At 40.1% G+C, this 20,384-nt stretch overlaps 1 protein-coding gene across 6 annotated transcripts in view; it reads right to left on the bottom strand.

Annotated features, from left to right (window-relative positions):
• Positions 1-20,384, bottom strand: part of shank3a (SH3 and multiple ankyrin repeat domains 3a) — a 245,793-nt gene that overhangs the window by 53,759 nt on the left and 171,650 nt on the right. For 5 of the 6 annotated variants that reach the window (XM_076885709.1, XM_076885710.1, XM_076885711.1 and 2 more), the window contains 4 exons: positions 20,328-20,351; positions 18,254-18,283; positions 17,850-17,876; positions 17,331-17,402 (listed from right to left, as the gene is read on the bottom strand). The exons of the other annotated variant lie outside the window; for it this stretch is intronic. In XM_076885709.1, the coding sequence (XP_076741824.1) occupies positions 17,331-17,402; positions 17,850-17,876; positions 18,254-18,283; positions 20,328-20,351 (153 nt within the window). The remainder of the gene's footprint in view (positions 1-17,330; positions 17,403-17,849; positions 17,877-18,253; positions 18,284-20,327; positions 20,352-20,384) is intronic. 6 annotated transcript variants of the gene reach the window in all.

The raw sequence follows: 20,384 nt of genomic DNA, 5'->3' as shown, positions 1-20,384 counted from the left end.
ACACTCATTTCTACAACACTCATCCATTATCCCAGCAAGCCAACAGACACACACACGGACACAAACACACGCACACACGCTCCTCAGAGATCACCAGGTGGAACTGAAGCTTTGCCTGAGTGAGCCCTTCTTCTAAACTGGTTGCTAGGATACGCCAGTGTGATGTTGCAGCCAGCAGACAGTTTGCTAAATGATGTAGTCTGCTTCCTCCAACTATATTCCACTCTGGCATGGGGACATGTCATGGTGGTGTAACCTGGGGCACTTTGAGAAGCAGCCAGCTGGACTGAAATGATAGTAAATGTTCAAATATCAGTCATTCACAGGATTCCTTTCTGTATCTTGCAAAAAAACCCCAAACAAACAAAAAAACACATTTTCTCAATGACTTATTTGACTTACTAGGCCTAGATCTACAGAAATCCCCCACTGACCCCCAACCCCCAGTTTATTTTTTTTTTTACTATATGTTCAGAGGCACATGGGCTGCAGCAGACCAGAGTGGAAAACTGTGCTTCAGTACACTGTTTGATGTTTAAACCAACCCTGTTAAATTAAACTTTTTGTTTTAATTTTAAAGCAGACTTTCTCGAATGTTGTTATTTTCTCCTCTGGGAAAGGTAAAGTTTAGTTAACTAGATAATGTATTAGTTTTCATAATACTATTGGGCTCCAAGGTGTGGTGGAGCCTATCCTGTGTGTGTGATAGAGCATGAAGCATGGTACACCCTGGGCAGGTCACCAGTCTATCACAGATTAGAGCCCGGCATTAGAAAAGTCATTAAAGGAAATGCTCTGAAATCTTTGAAACTTTCAGAGCATTTACATTAAATGTGTTCATGTAAATGGGGAGTCTTCTATACATGTGAGTTCCACAGGGTTCAGGCAGTGTAAAACTGTATATATTTTGACTGCTACGCAGATGATACTCAGCTATATCTATCTATGAAGAAGGATGACAAAGCAATTTGTTCAACTATGTGCATGACTCAAAGATATAAAGGCCTGGGTGTTCCATAATTTTCTTCTCTCAAATTCAGACAAAACCAAGTTTTTTTCCTAAAAAAATCTTAGAAAGGATATTCTTATTTTGGATGACATTACCTTGGCCTCCAGTAATACTGTTAGTAGAGAACACTGAGCACCTATTCTCTACTCACGTCCCACGTGCTACCACTGCAGCATGCCATTAAATTTTTCTCTTTGTTAGTCTGTCTTTTGTCTTGTCTCCCTATACTCTCCTTTCTCCCCACCACCCAAATGGTCAAGGCAGATGACTGAACCTCACTGAGCCTGGTTCTGCTGGAGGTTTCTTCCTGTTAAAAGGGAGATTTTCCTTCCTACCATCTCAAGACGGTTGCTCTAAGGGGTCATTAGATTGCTGGGGTTTTCTCAAGAATATTGTAAGTCTTTACCTTTGAGTATAAGGCACTCTGGGGCAACAGTTGCTATGATTTGGTGTTATATAAATAAACCTACATTCAAAAGCAGAATTGAACTGAACCGAACTGAAATGTCGAAACCCAGGAGGCGACAGTGCTAATCACAATACCACTGTGCTGCTCTTAGTTTGCATAATAATATTATGATGATGGTATGGTTATCCCATATTTTTGTAAAAAATCTGCCTCTTCACTTGTATACACATGTAACCCCTCTAAAAGCTGCTTCTTTCAGGCTCAACATTCACTTACTCACTAGACGAAAGCGATGTGGAGGAGGAAGGAACAGCTGTTTATTGACTCCCCACTCCCTGCTGTAAAAAACATGACACTCAGCACACAGAGGATGCGTGGACTGATCCCCCTCTCTGATCTCAGCTTAACACAACTTTACCCCACCTGTCTCCTGAGAACAGACTTACTCTGTCTCCTTTTTCCATGCTCAAACCCTTTATTCTCTCTCTACTATACGAGTCTTTCGTTCTCCGAGCTTCTGAATAATTTCCCAGCTATCACCTCCATCCACCCTTTTGTCTCTGACAATGTGCCTGCCTATACTGTAATCATGTCGCTGCAATAGACAGGTGCTGGCTGTGCTTTCTGTTCCCCAATGACAGAAATGAAAGAAAAGGTGAGACCTCTGATTGATCTTTGAGGCCGCCCTCACTTAATTCCCTCACTCTCTTATACCACACTACTAATCTATTTCTGGTCAGAACACAGACTGAATCGACCAGTCTGAGACTATAAGAAAAATTCACTGTTTTTATATATATATATATATATATATATATATATATATATATATATATATATATATTTATATATACTGCATGTTTGCCAGTGTACAGTGGGGCAAAAAAGTATTTAGTCAGCCACCGATTGTGCAAGTTCCCCCACTTAAAATGATGACAGAGGTCAGTAATTTGCACCAGAGGTACACTTCAACTGTGAGAGACAGAATGTGAAAGAAAAAAATCCATGAATCCACATGGTAGGATTTGTAAAGAATTTATTCGTAAATCAGGGTGGAAAATAAGTATTTGGTCACCTCAAACAAGGAAAATCTCTGGCTCTCACAGACCTGTAACGTCCTCTGTAAGAAGCTTTTCTGTCCCCCACTCGTTACCTGTATGAATGGCACCTGTTTGAACTCATCATCTGTATAAAAGACACCTGTCCACAGCCTCAAACAGTCAGACTCCAAACTCCGCCATGGCCAAGACCAAAGAGCTTTCGAAGGACACCAGGAAAAGTATTGTAGACCTGCACCAGACTGGGAAGAGTGAATCTACAATAGGCAAGCAGCTTGGTGTGAAAAAATCAACTGTGGGAGCAATCATCAGAAAATGGAAGACATACAAGACCACTGATAATCTCCCTCCATCTGGGGCTCCACGCAAGATCTCATCCCGTGGGGTCAAAATGATCATGAGAACGGTGAGCAAAGATCCCAGAACCACACGGGGGGACCTGGTGAAAGACCTGCAGAGAGCTGGGACCAAAGTAACAAAGGTCACCATCAGTAACACACTACAACGGCAGGGAATCAAATCCCCCAGTGCCAGACGTGTTCCGCTGCTGAAGCCAGTGCATGTCCAGGCCCGTCTGAAGTTTGCCAGAGAGCACATGGATGATACAGCAGAGGATTGGGAGAATGTCATGTGGTCAGATGAAACCAAAGTAGAACTTTTTGGTATAAACTCAACTCGTCGTGTTTGGAGGAAGAAGAATACTGAGTTGCATCCCAAGAACACCATACCTACTGTGAAGCATGGGGGTGGAAACATCATGCTATGGGGCTGTTTTTCTGCCAAGGGGACAGGACGACTGATCCGTGTTAAGGACAGAATGAATGGGGCCATGTATCGTGAGATTTTGAGCCAAAACCTCCTTCCATCAGTGAGAACTTTGAAGATGAAACGAGGCTGGGTCTTCCAACATGACAATGATCCAAAACACACCGCCCGGGCAACAAAGGAGTGGCTCCGTAAGAAGCATTTGAAAGTCCTGGAGTGGCCTAGCCAGTCTCCAGACCTCAACCCCATAGAAAATCTGTGGCGGGAGTTGAAAGTCCGTGTTGCTCGGCGACAGCCCCAAAACATCACTGCTCTCGAGAAGATCTGCATGGAGGAATGGGCCAAAATACCAGCTACTGTGTGTGCAAACCTGGTAAAGACCTATAGTAAACGTTTGACCTCTGTTATTGCCAACAAAGGTTATGTTACAAAGTATTGAGTTGTATTTTTGTTATTGACCAAATACTTATTTTCCACCCTGATTTACGAATAAATTCTTTACAAATCCTACCATGTGGATTCATGGATTTTTTTTTCACATTCTGTCTCTCACAGTTGAAGTGTACCTCTGGTGCAAATTACTGACCTCTGTCATCATTTTAAGTGGGGGAACTTGCACAATCGGTGGCTGACTAAATACTTTTTTGCCCCACTGTATATGCAATCATCTTTCTTTGCTGAACTTTAATCACGCCCCAGCCACTATGAAATCTGAAATCAATCCAACTGATTGCTTGTAAGTGAAATAAAGAAAGATTAGTGACAAAAATGTGTGCACAAGCATAGATGTAATTAAATGCATGCCATGCTTGCTAATTTGTTTAAATAGAGAGGATAAAAAAATTGTTTTAAACAAAATCTCATTAACTCTCTAGCACCTTTAATAATAAAAGCTATAGCTATTATATTTATATAGCTAGTGCTAGTAATATTTGGCAATTAAAGTGTTAAATGGTACCATGCTTTTAACAGAACTAGTACTACAGATATCACGGTTACTGGATTTTGTTTACATGGGGCACAAAAAACGTGTGTGTGTGTACTACGTTACAAACACCAAAACAAAAGTGCATGCGAGCACATGCTCTGGTATAACATCCAGAGCTCTCTGCTGTGTGAGTTCCCTCCACCTTTCACTGCCACTAAATTTTGTCACTTGTAAAAGCTGTAATGACAGCTGTCCCTGTGATCCAGATGTGGGCACACAGAAGCCAGGTGACAGGAAGGAATGCAAACAGCGCATATCTGCGCTGGATTAACAAGGCTGCTTTCCTACAACTGCCAAATGGTGAGCCACAGTTCAAGACGGCAATCGGAAAAGGCTTCCCTACTGTACAGTCAAGTTTTAGATAAGTGTGAGAGTGTTTGTCTCACTCTACAATGTGTCAGGGCAAGTGCAAGATAAATTAAGTGAAAAGACGTGTCCTTTTTTGCATTTTAAGTCCAGTTGGTCAAAATGTGACTCTCTGTTTTTTTGAGCTCTGCTGGTGTTGAATTTCACTTTGGGGTTCTTTAGATGCACTTATGAAATCCCAAACAGTGTCCTGCTTCCTGTGGAGGTCTTTCATGGCTTAAATAAACAACACTGTGCTACACACTGTAATCAACACCTCAGCTGGACATGAGCCTTTCACTCTACTGCATGATGAAAGGTCAGTCCTATCTCAGCTGTATGACTGCTAGGTGTGACCTGCCACACTGAGTCATAATCACCTCCACAGGTAAACCAGTGTGAGTGGCATGTGGTGACATTCGTTCATACACACAGTTTCACATGAACACACCACTGCACACATGGTTTCACACTAAGAAACTAGCTGCAAGCCGTGCTACTACCGGTACTCTAAATCTACAAAGTGGAGATGGATGCATTAAAGGGGAATATTTTGCAATGTAGAATTCCCTGCACAGTCATACTGAAACCTCACTTTGCTCATCCCAGAGGAACACAGCAGGGTTGAGGTCTAAACAGTGCTGCTTTTCTATATACACACACTCTTCACAAACTGTATGTAGGGCACCAAGTGCTCGAGGGGCACACTGACAAGCTAATGGTCATAATTTGTAATAATAATCATGATTATTTAAATTTATGTCCAAGAAGCACAGCTACAGGCACAGCCCCAAGGCAGTGTACTCCTAGTGCAAGTCCCAAGCCTGGATAAATGGGGAGGGTTGTGTCAGGAAGGGCAGCTGGCACAAAATCTATCCCAAATCAAACATGCGGATAATCAATAAGATTTCCCCACTGAATCTGTCGCGGCCTGAGTTAACAATTACTGTCACTGATGGTGTTGGCCAGCAGGGTGCTGGTGGAAATCGTGCTACTATTTGCTTAAGACAAAGGCATGGATGTAGTGAAGGAGGACATGCAGAGGGTTGGTGACAGAAGAAGATGCCAGGGATAGTGTGGAGGGAGAAGATCTGCTGTGGTGACTCCTGAAGGAAGTTTAAATTTATGTGAAAGTACCCTTACATGCATGCACATGCAAGAGAAAATGACAAAAACGTTTTCGATTTCATTTAATCGATAATAAAATGCATGTTGTATGTGAAATGGTCAAAAAACAGGAAAGTACATAGATTTGATGGTGGAATTGAACTCAGGCCCTTCTTGCTGCGCTGCAACAGTGCTAACCACCGTGCCACCGTGCTCTCCAAATAATCACATTTAATTCTTCTATAAGTTATTATGGGTGGCTAAATGATTAGACACGAACTGATAACTCAGTGTTTCTGAAATCCTAAATAACCTCACAAACTGTGATCGTGCAGGATTGCATTAAAATGCCGAAGCCAACCCTGCACTGAGGAACTGTGACTGTACAGGCCACCTGCTGAGAACCTGCTGTTTTGTTTCTTAAACCAACAGACAAAAACACAAAATGACAGGAAACATTTTTACTCTCCTTTTATCTGGCTTTCAAATTTTTTTACCAACTGTTTACAGTATTGTACTCAAACAACAATTTCATGTTTCACTGAATCTCATAGCTCATCTTTACACAGGAGTGTCATCAGAAATGATTTGTATACAATATACTTTAATGGCAATAGATTATAACAACATACAGCATGGATAAGAAGTCACGAGACATGAAATATTGTGAAATTATGTACTTAAAGTTACGTTGTTAATTCTCTGTAAACTCTAGGATGCATATCCCCTCTTAATTTGTGTCAATAACAATTGGTATAGCTTTGAAAGCAAAATATTTTACCAGTTCCAGTTGTTTTTTCTCAAACAGCTTTATATTTGGCTGGTATTTTTAGCTGGTGACATGTCTTGACTGCAAGCAGTTCTGATTAGCACTGTGACTCTTTAAAGCCATTGTGGGTGGTGCTGTGAAATGTATTTTGTGTGCCTTGCTGAAATAAACAAATACTTCCTAGAAAAAGATGTTCTCTAGATGACAACACATGATGCTACAGACCAGTATAAACCATTCAGCTTTCATGGTGCAGTCACAATTGTGCCAGTTATCTCTGCATTGATACCTGTAACAAGCTAAACTGTCCTTTTAATCTTTATAGAGTCCATCATTTCCCCCCAAAAAACATTTATTTTTATTACTCAGCCCACGGTACAGTTTTTCACGTCAGCCCAGGATGATCATCTTAAATCACCTCAGGTCTGCCAGAGGAGACAGAAAATCTGGATCTTCTCTATTTATGCTTTGTTGCATTTAGTTTATATTTCATGCATGGCATGACAAACTCTGGTAACTGACAATGATGTTCAGAAATGTTCCTGAGCCCAGGCAGCGATTACCACAACACAATCATGCCCCAGTACTGGCTTATTAGGGTCTCTGAATACCGGCTTACAGAAATGTCTTCTATTCTCTGAATCTTTTAATTAATTCTAGGTTGCAGTATTTTTGCATTCTCACTTTTCTACCTTTGACCTTCACAACTATGAGCTGCTTTTGGCCACAGGATTACTGATCAGAATAACTCACTGAAGTAAAGAATTCTATGGATATACTGTCACTACGTGAGGAATGGCACAGCTGGTTAAAGGTGGAGGGCACATGTCTAAAAAAGAAGCAACATCTAAACCAGGGGTCGGCAACCTTTTTGATGACGAGTGCCGTCTAAAATTTCCTCAGAAGTCAATGTGCCATATGATTGCATTAGCAATAAATTTAATAACGCTCTACATGAACAGTTACACACTATATAGAACAACTTGACAGAATTATATTTGTTCGCAGATGTTGGCAGCTATCAGTGAATAGTTATCAGCTATTTCGAAACAAAAAACAACAGAAAACAGACAATGCAAATGCTATTTATGGTCTCCTCACAACAAAGAAAACAAACGCTGTTGTGACAGTGATGTACACTGTCTTGTTGGTATATGTATGATTTCTATACATTTTCCATCGGATAGAAACTTTGGTTGTAAGATTCAGATAATTATTTAATAAAAGTGAGACATTTTAAATGAGAATAAGAAAGAAAAGTATTTCTTTGTGCCCCCCTCTCCCTGTTAATGCCCTACCTGCCCCCCTGGCAAAACTTTTCTAGACCCACCCCTGCACAGTTACCAGCTGTCAGCTACTTAGAAAAGGATCCTGGTGTTATTTGTCTCTCAGAAACAGTTCATAACTTCCCTTCAACTCATTCATGTCACCTAAAAGGTAAACCTGTTTCTCCATCACAGCTCTGATGATTCAGTAAGGACATCTCCTGGTTTCATCTTCATGTTTCCCTCTCACCAGATAACCAAATCGATATCTTGACCAGCAGCTTTTACAGCTGTGGCTCCAGCAAACATCAGCTGATACTAGAAATTAATATTAAATAAATTCTAACAACAGTTGATCAAGCTTAAACGTGCTGCTGTTGTTTAGCGCGACATCCGCTGGTTTCCTCTTCCGGGCGCAAAGTGGGCGATAAACAAACAAGAGAGACGATCAGCTGATCATTGATTAGTTTCATGATTGTAGTAGCAACAGGTGAGAGAGGGGGAGAGAATGAGAGAAGAAGAGGCAGCTGACAGCGTAAAGATGCAGAATAACTCCAGCTTTGTGTCTTTTTCCATTCTAGCTGAAGTACAGGACAAACTGTGTTCCTTTTCTCTGAATGCGGGACGATTCCATTTTTTTATGGAACAGTTGGCAACTCTACTAACTAACCTTATGAATAATATAAAGTTCACTATCAGTAACATCATAGCACCCACCCAGCTGTATAGAAACATGCTAGCTAGCACGCAGTATGAGTTATTGTAACTCAAAACAATAAACAAACAAAAACCATCGGCCCATAAAAACGAAAAATCACATCGGCCCACTAGGCAGATGCCCAGTATGCCCGATGGCCAGTCCAGCTATGGTCGTGCCATCAGTTAACCCTTCCAACCCAGGGTTGCCGACCCCTGATCTAAACAGTGTTTCAGCTACTGTATATGCAAAACCCCAGATTTTACCATTTGATAGATTTAAAAATTCACAGACTAACTATTAAATACGCTCAGGTGGAGTGTACAGTACTCTACATACAATATTTTAAAGTCTCGTAGGGATTCAAAGCATCTTGCCACAGTAGACTGTGCAGCTCCTCGCCAGCCTTTTAATGAAAAATTCTTTAAAGAAACACAATACAAATTAAGCATGAAGTGAGACCAAAAAAGGAGAAAAGCATAACAGAACCCGAGAATGAAACAAAGGCAAATTAAGTGGCAGGCAGAGGCTTGCATTTAGCAGTGACAAAGAGAGATGAGAGCCAGACATACGCAAGCTGACAAAGAGGAAAAGCCATGTTTCAACAGACGCCTAGTTATTCATGACTGTCCAAGAAGTCTGTGGTGAAGTCTTACAGTATTGTTCTGTCTCTTGCTCGTGATATGACTGTGTTTTGCCCTCTGTTAAGACAGTCACGACTCCTGGTTTAAAAATAGCATCAGTGAGGATGCAGAGCTATTTATACGCTTCACACACCCTTCCTGCTGGCTTCAGTGCACCCCTGTTCGAGTGTGTTTCTGGCAAGTGATTGAGCTCATTTTAGTTCATGATTTGTGTCATTCTAATGCTTTGAGCTGAGGCATTCATTTAGTTTCTCTGCCTCTCATTGTCTTTGTTCCTCGTTATACCAACCCCTCCTCACACACACACGAACCACTGAGAGTCGCTTTCATGAATCAGTGAATGGCAGATGATGAGGAAATGAGTAGATTTTTAAAAACACACACACAAACATGTTTCCCAGGTAACGGGGTGCTGCGTCAAACTCTTGTATTTGCCCACAGAAGCAGACAAAGGATGCAGCTGTTCTGAGAGAGGCTGATGGCTTTCTGCCACTGATGCACTCACACTGATTCAGACAGAAACGCCGCAGAAGATTTGCCAAAGCCAAAGTACACCTTGATTTCCATGAAATGGTATGATGGCATCATTAAATATTGCATTTGTTGCTGAATTTATTTGGAGTGTTGCAGTAATAATTCTTTTTAAGTATGCTATAAAGTGATCTGTAACTCACTCTTACTTTCAAAGTCTCCATGTATTAACTCTGGTTGTTGGGCCAACATAAATTAAGGCAGTCAAATATCTAAAAGAGTCACATTAAAAATGATGGTCTGCATATGTCTGCTGTCACATGCCACAGCTGCATAATAGCATAGGGACACAGACAGAAATATCATGAGACAGAGTGAATACACTTTGCCTGGTAGAAGCTTGTTTCACAGTCGATAACAGTTACATTTAAACTGTTCTAACTAGGAGCTTTCTGATGAAACACAAGCTATTGTAATTTTTTTTCACCATCCTGTTGCTGCTCCCTGCTGTTCACTTTATGAGCTGTGCTCCTTTATTCTGTTTCCTCTGTGAATCTTAGGCATTAAGAGAAGCACATTCTGATCACCAGTGTTCGGAGGTACTAGAGTGTGAGACAAAAACTTCAAGTGACTTGCAGTTTCAATAATCCAGCTTTAATTGCATCAAATGTGAAGACTTGATCTAAATAGACTTAAGTGTATTTACGCTTCCTGGCCACTTTATTTGGTGCATTGATGAAACCGCATGCAATCCAATACAAAAAAGGGAATGGGTGTAGTGATTTACGTAAACATGCAAAAATACATGGAAATACAGTATAAAAGCTTGTACAATTCTAATGACCTTGAAAGTCAATATTTGGTATGATCACCTTTATTCTTCAACATGAACCTGTACGTTCTTAGGCAGGTTTTCCTATAATTTCTTTAAGTAGTCATCGGGAATAGTTCTCCAGGCTTTTTGAGGAACACTGAAAGCTCTTCTTTGGATGCTGGCTGCCTTTTGTTCTCCATTCACCATGCCAAGATGTGCCAAATTTTCAGCTAACAGCTCTTTGGGAATCACTTTGTTAGTGCAAAAAATACTGTTTTATGCCTGTCAAACACTGTTATTGTTGGCATTTCTCAAAGATTCAGCTAAAGCAATGGAAAATGTTTGCAACAGGCTGCTTGTAACAAATTATCTAAATATTTAAAACTGATTCTTTACTAAATTGCTTGTTATCTGTCAACACAACACTTGTTCATTCTGGTTCAATCTTGAGATAAGTGCCTTTTTTTAAGCTCATTGTTAATTGGCGTAACAAAATGGTCTAAAAATGGTCGGGTACAAGGACTGGACTGAAAATGCGTGAAAAGGCAGCAAATGTCCAAAAAAAAAACCCCCAAAACATTGCAAGCCTGGAGAACTATTCCTCAAGGATTTTTTTTAAATTTAGCTCCTTTGAAGCTAAATATCAATAAAACGAAATGAAAACAAAAGTACAATTATCACATTGAAAAAGCTGAATAAAGTGGTCAGTGAGTGTACATTGTATTGTATTGTACCAGAATGCATCAATGTAACTCCACTTGTAATATGGCCACTGGAACAGCTCCCATAGCCCCGACTGAAGATCCAACTGTTCTTCATTAAGCATCACTGATATGTTACACTGATAACATTACTGAAAGCCTAAATAAATGTTATGTGATGTGAAATAGGAACTGGCTGAGTCAGGATATGACTATATCTCAGCCTTCATAGCAATGTGTATGAGTGCGAGTGTGTCCGTGCATTAAACAAAGTGTGTGAAGGTGAATGAGAGCATTCCAATAAGCAGAGTGCAGCTGTTATTAGATTTGGATCCCTGCAGTCTTTATTAAACCTCAGTTCAGTTCTCTGTAATAGAGAGTGAGAGCAGAGTTGCATCTTTATGAAACAAGAGGACACAACCAGAGACATGCTAACACATGTGCATGCACACACATACACTCACAAACACACACACTCAAGAGCAAAGAGGACCATGTACTTTGTATAGAAATGCAACAGGGACATAGTTATTGCCTGCAATATGTGAGACGGGGACTGCATGAAGGGAGGACACTTGGAACGATGAAGATTAAGTAGCTTTTCTAAAAACTCAGAGGAAAAAATGTAAGAAATGATTGGGGAAGAAAATTATGGACACTGAAAAAGATGAAGGTGGACACAGAAAGGAATAGAGGTGGCAAGCAATTAAGAAGGAGGTGCGCAAAAGGGCAAGTGGACCCCAGAGTAGATACAAGACAGAATGGAGTACAGGGCCAATAAATAACAAGGAAGAGGAATGGTCACACTGCTAAGAGTCAAATATGTGCTGTGCCCTGTTCATCCTCACAGGACTTCTTTTGCTTAGAAGAGGGTGAGAGAGTGGTGCAGTCTCCAGCTCATGAGTATTCCACTGAGAGTGAAAGAGAGAGAGGTGGGAATGGAGAGGGAGAGAAACTGAAAGAAATAAAGACTTGACAAGTTTAAGAAAAAATATAAAGAAACATGGACAGAAGGGGGATGCTTTTTGTGAATGACAGGAGAAGGAGTGGAGCAAAGGAAGAAAGCTGGAGAAAAAGTAACAGGGTGGGAGTGTCGTAAATTATAGTGGGAGGAAGAACAGGAAGAGAGGAGTGAGGAAAACTCCAAGGCTGACTCAGAGGGATCCCTTCTCACTTCTCATCTTATCTCAACTCCTCCCTCCCTACCTTCCTCACAGGCTTGAAGGGAAGCTACATCACATTCTTATTCTTTCATGTTCATTTGCTTTTTATTCATTCTTTCACTCCTTCTGTATCAACCCTCAGGTGGAGATTAAAATAGAAGGAACAGCTTCCTTAATATTTACCGTCTTTCTTGGGTTCTATTTTTCCCTTCCTCCAGGGCAAAGCCACATAAAATTCCAGCTTAGATTTTAAAGGAATGAAGGAAAAATATATTAAATAAAATACTGTTTGTCATTAAATAAAAGGAAGTCTAAAATGAAAACAGAGACACACATTGATACTGAAGAAAAAAAACATATCTGGATCACTTGACATACTGATGAGCAGGACCAGAATATAGCAGCGATTGATTAGCTGCAGACTAGCTATTGATTGCCTGTTGATTTTTAAATAGATCAACGATGGATTGTTTGCTGCTGAGTCTTCAATCACATAGCTATTCGTTTGACCGACTAGTCACTGACCAGTTTCACATGAATGATAGTGTTCAATTGTGATAAATAAATTGCTGCACCCATGCACACAATTCATTACATGCCAAAAAAATGCTCAGTGCTGACTAAAACTGCACGTGATTCAGGCTGGCTAGTGAACATGAGGTTGAATTTAAGGCCATTAGTAATAACAATAACCTTGAAGGACCATAACAGTAGGATATTGCTGCCACGACAACAAAGAAAATTGCCAGTATCATCATCTATCGATAAAAAACGAATAAAACCATATGCCATTCATTGCGACAGCGCTAATGCTTTGGGATGGTACCACTGTGGGTTTCCTGTGTCAGTAGGAGGTATTTGGTCTCCAGCAACACTTAGGTGGGTGGTATGCATCAATAACATCCAACTAACTGCCAAAATCCAAGGTTTCCCAGCAGAACATCAATGTTATTCGCTTCACCTGTCTGTGGGTTTAGTGCTGTGGTTGTTTAGTATACATTTATGCTATGACTAAAGTCTAATTGCTAGTTTAATGCCTTAAATATAGTTAATTCTTGCAAAATTGTTTTAAGTTTCAGGGTAACTGCATGCATTAGAAAACAGAGCTGATCAAGAAGAGGTCAAGACACAGGGCTTTTTGAAATTTGCTAAAAGCCACCCTAGCTGACACCAGCAGGTTAGGACATGACCTTTATATGCACATTTCCATGCTCGCGACTGCTAAGTAGGTTGATAATTTACAGAACAGGAAACGCCTGTTCGTAACAAACATCCGCAGTCTGTTCAACTTAAACTGTGTGCCACACTGTACATGATAGAGTGATTGTTAGTCAGAAGCATAACAATGTTTCTGTTGAATATGTATCTGCATCAGTCAATGGCTCCTGTTTATGCAGCAGTGTTCCTGCTCATGTTTATTCATACGCTGATTAACTCTGCAACTGCTGTTTCTGCTGTGTCTCTAATTAGCATTTTGTATCAGGCTACATCTCACTAAGTTAGATGTATGTTAGGCAAGCATGGGTTTTAATTTCAGTTAGAGGGCAAGTGTGGGACGATCCTGTCAGCCAGGGTGCACCATATGGGGATATTTGGAAAACAAACAAACTAACCGGAAAATAAATAAATAAAAAGGATGAGAGTGGAATATGAGGACAGGTGGTGTGTTCAGCAGGGAGCAGGTAGGTGCGTGGGCAGGACTTTGCACCCTACTGCTACTCTGATTGGACAGCAATGTCCTTGCCTCAGGCTTGTGACCCTGTCCAGTATCAATAGCGCAGATGCACAGCTTGGAACATTATGAATGACCAACAAGTGAAATCTGTTAATACACTGACTAGCTTCAGGTCCATTTTGTGATAACATTAATTGCTCCTGAGAGACACTGGGCACAGACTCCAAGTCCCTTATCCCTCAAACACTTTTGCAATATTTTATTAAATATCTGTATGATCTCTCAGGCTCTCCTTGTAGAATCACGCAAGCAAATATTTTTAAGTTTCACTCTGTTAAGTAGATCAACATTTTATTAAATAAAAGGTGTAACTTGCTGGTAGAAATTGCCTTTAATCAGAGATGATTTCTCTAAGCACATTTAGTGAAAATGCTTTTTTGTAACAGCTCACAAATATGGAAAAAATACCACATAGAAAAAAGTGTTTCATCATAGTTTATCTTTGTATAAATGTTTACTTCACTTCTGTCTTTTCAGTTTCTATCTGAGAGTAAAATCCTTGGTAAACAGAGGTCATGTGACTCTGGTTTCTCTTGATGTTGTAGTTAATCTTTAATTATTTAAGGCAGGGGATCTCAAACTTTTAGCACGAGGAAAAAAAACTAATTGACACTGACTAATTAAATGCATCTACCATTTGCAATGATAGATGCATTTGGAATTAACTTTCAAAACACTTGTCACGTGAAGCGTCCCAGTCATAAGAGAATTTGTTGCTCTTTGGTTGCCAAACACGATCCTCAGATTAGCTTCAGGTAATCAAGATAATCACTTCTTAATACTGTAGAATAATTGTTTAAAGCCTGATCTCTTAGCTATGGTCTCCTTGTTGTTACTTTGAATCTCACTGACGTAAAGAAGCAAGCGTCACCATAATGTGACAATGGACATATTTTTACAGGGTGCTATGCAGGTATGCAAGAAGAATAAAAACAGAAAAAGAAAAAAGATGCGGAGAGATCGAGACAGAGAGGGAGAGACATTTTGCCCATATGTGCCTCGGATATTAGGACAGCTGGCTGCTGAATACTTGAAGGATGCTGTTTATCTAACTTGTGGGAGGCAATTACTTACACTATGCTGCACAGAGGCAATCGCGCGCGCGCACACACACACACACACACACACACACACACACACTAACGTGAAATACATGTGTACACCATGCACACTTTGTGATGAAAACAACGGAGAAATGCTCACACTTGCTAATGCATAAGAAGATGTGCATACATGCATGCACACGCACGCACACACGCACACACACACACCCACCCAGGCAGGCTCAGTCACACACACAAAACATAAGCACACAGAGGGTTCACTTAATGCCACTACCAGACTGAGAAGAAGGATAATTAATTCACCCTCAGCTCACTGTTGGAAGCTAACAATGATATTTAGTCTAAATTCAACACTTAGCAAAGAGGCTTTTATCCAACTTGATTTGCAGACAAGACAATGGAGGAATCTGACTATAAAGCTTAAAAATTAAAAATGAAATGCATGTAAAAGAATATTGGTTTTTGGAACCAAATCAGATTTTTCAGAAACTAGCTAAAGCCACTATTTCATCATTTTTATTTTTGTCTTAAATGACCTGCCAGAGCTGTAAAGTGCACTTAGCATCTGTTGCTTGGTAACTGACAGATCCATATGCATTTTAGTGTTAATACAGGCAAGCTGTGTTATTTAAAAACATAATGCACTGTTAAATGTTTCATTTGTAATACGCTGTTTCTTGGCCCTGACAAAAACGCATGTACACAATAACGCATTGATAGCTATTGTTGGAAAGCAATAAGTACAACAGCAGCGTGCCTTCAGAACATGGGTTCAACTGGAAATTTTTGCAGTTCAATGGCCTTGTTAAGCATGTGTGCTTTAGATAAAGGCTAAGCTACTGTGTGTGTTCCCAAAGAACCCGACTGCAGTAACAGATGCCTTCTGAGGTAGTGTAAAAGTAGACACGGGGTAATCCATTAAACCCCAGTATATGGGTGTGTATTTTTGTATTTTTGCCCCAATAGCTGGTCCAGGTATCCTCCATTGCCCACAGCAGTGTTAATATTCTGCACACATTGGGTGCGGCCAAACCCCATTAATCATGTTTGTGAATGTCTAATCTCAACATTACTTGCACTGGTTTCATTTTCATGGCTGTCTGCAAGATTTATAATGGCGTTTGGAGAAGGTGTATGTGGTGTGTGTGCACACAGGTGCGCGTGTGTGTGTGCAAGAGATGTAATACACTGTTACGGAAGCATGCTCTTAAGTGTGTCACCTTGTTGAGGAGAAGAATGTCCTGAACGTTCGGTTAATGCTCCCTGTGGAGGTAGGATGGTAGGGAGACAGCACGATGACACACACACATCCATTACTTTAAATGTGTGTTCTACGTGAAATGAGTTTAAGCAAGTCTATATAATGTGTGTGTTTATACTGGTGTGTGCATGTGTGGGTGTGTGTGTGCATGTGTGTGAGGATACATGCTTGGCAAAATGCTTGACCTGGTTGTGTCCTCATTTGTTACCATAGTGACTATAAGTGGCCTTCAAGAGATGTCCATCCAGATGATAAGATCAGATTACATCAATGGAGGGAAAGAGCAGAAACAAACACTGGGGTGAGCGAGGGAATGAGTTTAAACAGGGATGCGAGAGGGTCTTAGGAGCCTTTAAAGTAATGTAGGGATCAACACACGCAGGCTGACTACAATACTTGATTGTCTTGTAAAGATTAATTTCCTTGAACCACCATTACGGGCCTGGGCACAGAGATGCACAATCAAAAACACACCTTCAAATACAACATGATACCAGTACCAGTCAGAGAGTGACAAAAGATGAACAGTACTCATTACCTAACACTAACAGTCTGCTTGGAGACCTGGATGTGGATGACCCTGCTAAATGCAGGACAGAGGGACTGCTTGTCTAGAACAAGGCTGTCTAGAGACATTGACTGCAGACAACAGACTAAAAGACTGACAAGCACATAGTGAAGAACGGGAACTTTTCCAAGCAAAGAGAAACTGGTTATGATAAAGTACATGATAATGTGACTACAGTGTTGTTTAGTTCAGTCACTGAAACTGACTCATCTACTGATGAAGGATGAAAAAGTGGAATGACTTTAAATTTTCACATTATTACAATATTGGACATTCTTTTATAATTAGACAACACCACAAATCAACACTGCAATATTAGATTTAAAGAAAAGCCTGAAGATCCCCACTCACTGAGGAAAACAGATACAGAATACAGTCCTCCAGCAGTCAAACTATTTGTTTTTCATGAAATAATGGCACACAATTTTGTCTTGTTAATGGTTTAGCTGTTCAAGCACTTTGTCATCCTTCTTTCAAACAATAATATATCATTTTACCTTCATGTTCATCATATTCATCATCATTGTCAAGAGAGTAATCATCAGCATCCTCACAGCATGGACTGTCTGCTATAAACCACCACAGAAATCAATAAAGAGCTGATAAACGTGTAACTTTAGAACTTTAAATGGCACAAGCAAATGCACAAACAATAACAGCTAACTTGTATGGTTTATCCTAACAAGCACAACACAAATTGTAAAATTTTTGTTGCGTTTTAATTTGCAAACTGTCTGAAAAAAAAAATTTAAAAAGTAATTAAGGATGACTCTTCACTTTTTGCTGCAAGCCCTCTTCAACTGCCAAATGAAGCTGTTTAAATAGTTTGCTTTTATTCGATTTTTTAATTTATTTCAAAGAATTTCCAATTAATATCTTGCAGCAAAAAAAACCCCCCAATAATAATTAACTGTGGATACATATAAGAGACATCATATGGTTCCTACTTGAACTATGGGTTCTACGTTTAACTACAGGCTATGGGATGTGTTGCAATACAGATCTGTTGTATTTACCATCTGAATCCAGATAATCATTGTTCACTAAAAGTGACAGGACACAAGAAATGGATACACTGTTGATACTATTCTCAGTTTTTTTTTGGATTAGATGCATTATATTGTAACAGAAAATGAGAAAATTATAGACATAATGGAATGGGAATACTACATGCTACATTCTACTGTGTAGAACAACACTATGAGTCTAATCAGTAAAGATCTTCAATTATCACATGATGTTTTAAACTCTTTCTTGTACAACATACAACAATCTATGCCTCAACAGGCTGCCAGTCTTACAGGTGAGCTAATGAAAGTTACATGTGTAAGCTTGTGCTCGCTCATGTAACCATGGACTCTAGCCAGAGACTTACTCACACAGAAACACACAAACACAGAAATCATTTAGTAAGATTTACCCAGTCTGATCTCATCATAGGGATGCTCCTCTGGTATAGCAGGTGATTAGCAAGGATGTGTGGACATTAACAGGAGGACAGAGATTAGCTTTGGTTGGATATTGGGGGCGGGAGCTAATTATCTAAACACAAATGAATCATCTTCATGTTAGAGGTCCAACGAAGTAGCTTATTCAGCTTTGGGAAACAAATAATCCTGATGATTTTTGCTTGGCATGCATGCAAATTCATGTAAGCACACATAGAGAAACTACTCTTGCATCCCTAAATGTGTTTTTGATCTGTCATGATAATCAGACAAGAAAAGATAAAGAAAAAAGATCCTCCTATGTTCCACGATCTCTTTTACTTGTTTTACGTCTTCCTGTCTCCCACTGTTAAAGAGCCCTACTACTATTAGCAGCTCATTCATTTATGAATGCAGATTAGATGAGATCCATTATGTATCAAACCAAAGGTCATACATCCCTAAAGAAAACGGCTTCTCAAGCTGAGCCTCCCTTTGTGCCAAGAGAGCTGGTCATTCTTTTTAAGATTGTAAAAACACTAAACAGATTTTTCTTTCTATTTTTTTACTAAACAGGGTTTTTCCAGGCTCAGAATGGGCATTGTGGGGTGGCACGATAGTAGAGTGCAGACTTACTCTGTGTTACTTTATTTGATAAAAAGCTTTTTGAATTTTCTGACCATCTGATAAATAAAAAAGTGAATTACACTTAATTACATGAAACCTTGATTAACAAGATAAGTGTTCTATACACAAAAGAAAGAAACCACAAAAAACAAAACTCATTAAACCTGAACGGCCAGGACCTTAAGCCTTTCAATAACCAGCTGACATCAGTGACATATTTCTCATTTTATATCCTGAGACTACATAAAGGCAGTAAACGCAACATAGTTATGGTTATGATGGTCACTGTTGCATAAGGGAGCCAGATGGTTAACTTGGCCGGGCCGGGGTGCTGGCAGCTATGCAACGATAAGCTCGTTTCCTGCATGGCTAACATGAAATAACGACAAAGCAGTGGGTTTTCACATTAGTGGCAGGGTTATGGATTTGGTTTCACAGACAGAAAAGCTAGTGACAGCAGATCCATTCAGTGGATGGAAGCATACTAGGCTGCTGTTGAGTCATCACATTCACAATAGCATTTGTGTCAACCTCAGTATGCATCACTGTTTCATAAAATGCTGTATCACTTGGTTTTCTACAGGAAAAACAGCACTCTGATAGCTTTAAACAACAGCAGTATTTCCACAAAACAGACATGATACTATGAAAAGGAGGCGTCAAAACACACAGGAGGAGGTCTGCTGAAAAAAAAGTTTGTCAGGGAAGACAGAAGACAGAAAACATTTTGGTGAATACTTCTGTATGTGTAAGGACAGTGAAGGCATCGTGGCACTAGGTTTAGAATAGTGTTTGAGTGACACGCTACTGAATGTTTTTAAGAAAGGAATAAGAGGGAAAAGGTATGGTGTGTGTATGTGTGTGTGTTTGTGCATGTCGATCATGTGTGGGGACATTTGTGTGCTTTGGTTGTTTGCACAAAATCCAAATTGAAATGCCAAATTGACCCTTAATCTGTACTTCCTGTGCCTCTGTAGATCTGAGAGCAACATAAGAGGTCTCCGCATGAGTGTTGCCCTACTCTCTCTGGTCTTTCTAAGGACATGAGGGAACTGTTTCCATTAAGCTAATGTGGGTTTGATCCATGGTGATGTATGTGAAGTGGCAGGATGTAGGGATGTGGGGTCAATGCGGTGCTGGGTGTCTGTGGACAGGCGATAAGAGAAGGGAGAAAAGCAGTTGTGTGTTCAGGGAGAAGCACTCTAAGAGAGGAGGAAGAACACAATATATGTATGCAAACCAGCAACCAATAGCACACGGGACCTGTTTGAATTTGCATGCCCTCTCCTTGAAGTAATCACAAATTTGTACTGAGATTGTACACACATCACAAGTGGATTCAAACAGGGCCAAGAGCTACTTGCTTCACTGTAGGTGTAGGGTTGACACACTGTGGTGTGCGGGAGAGGTACAGGGTGAGAAGAATATTATTGCGTTTACCTTCTACGTCATTACAGTCATAGTCTTGAGTGAAGCATAAATGGAGACAAAAGCACA

Source organism: Maylandia zebra, linkage group LG7 (genome assembly GCF_041146795.1).
Source record: "Maylandia zebra isolate NMK-2024a linkage group LG7, Mzebra_GT3a, whole genome shotgun sequence".
Taxonomy (NCBI): domain Eukaryota; kingdom Metazoa; phylum Chordata; class Actinopteri; order Cichliformes; family Cichlidae; genus Maylandia; species Maylandia zebra.
This window is presented reverse-complemented; position numbering and strand designations above follow the sequence as displayed.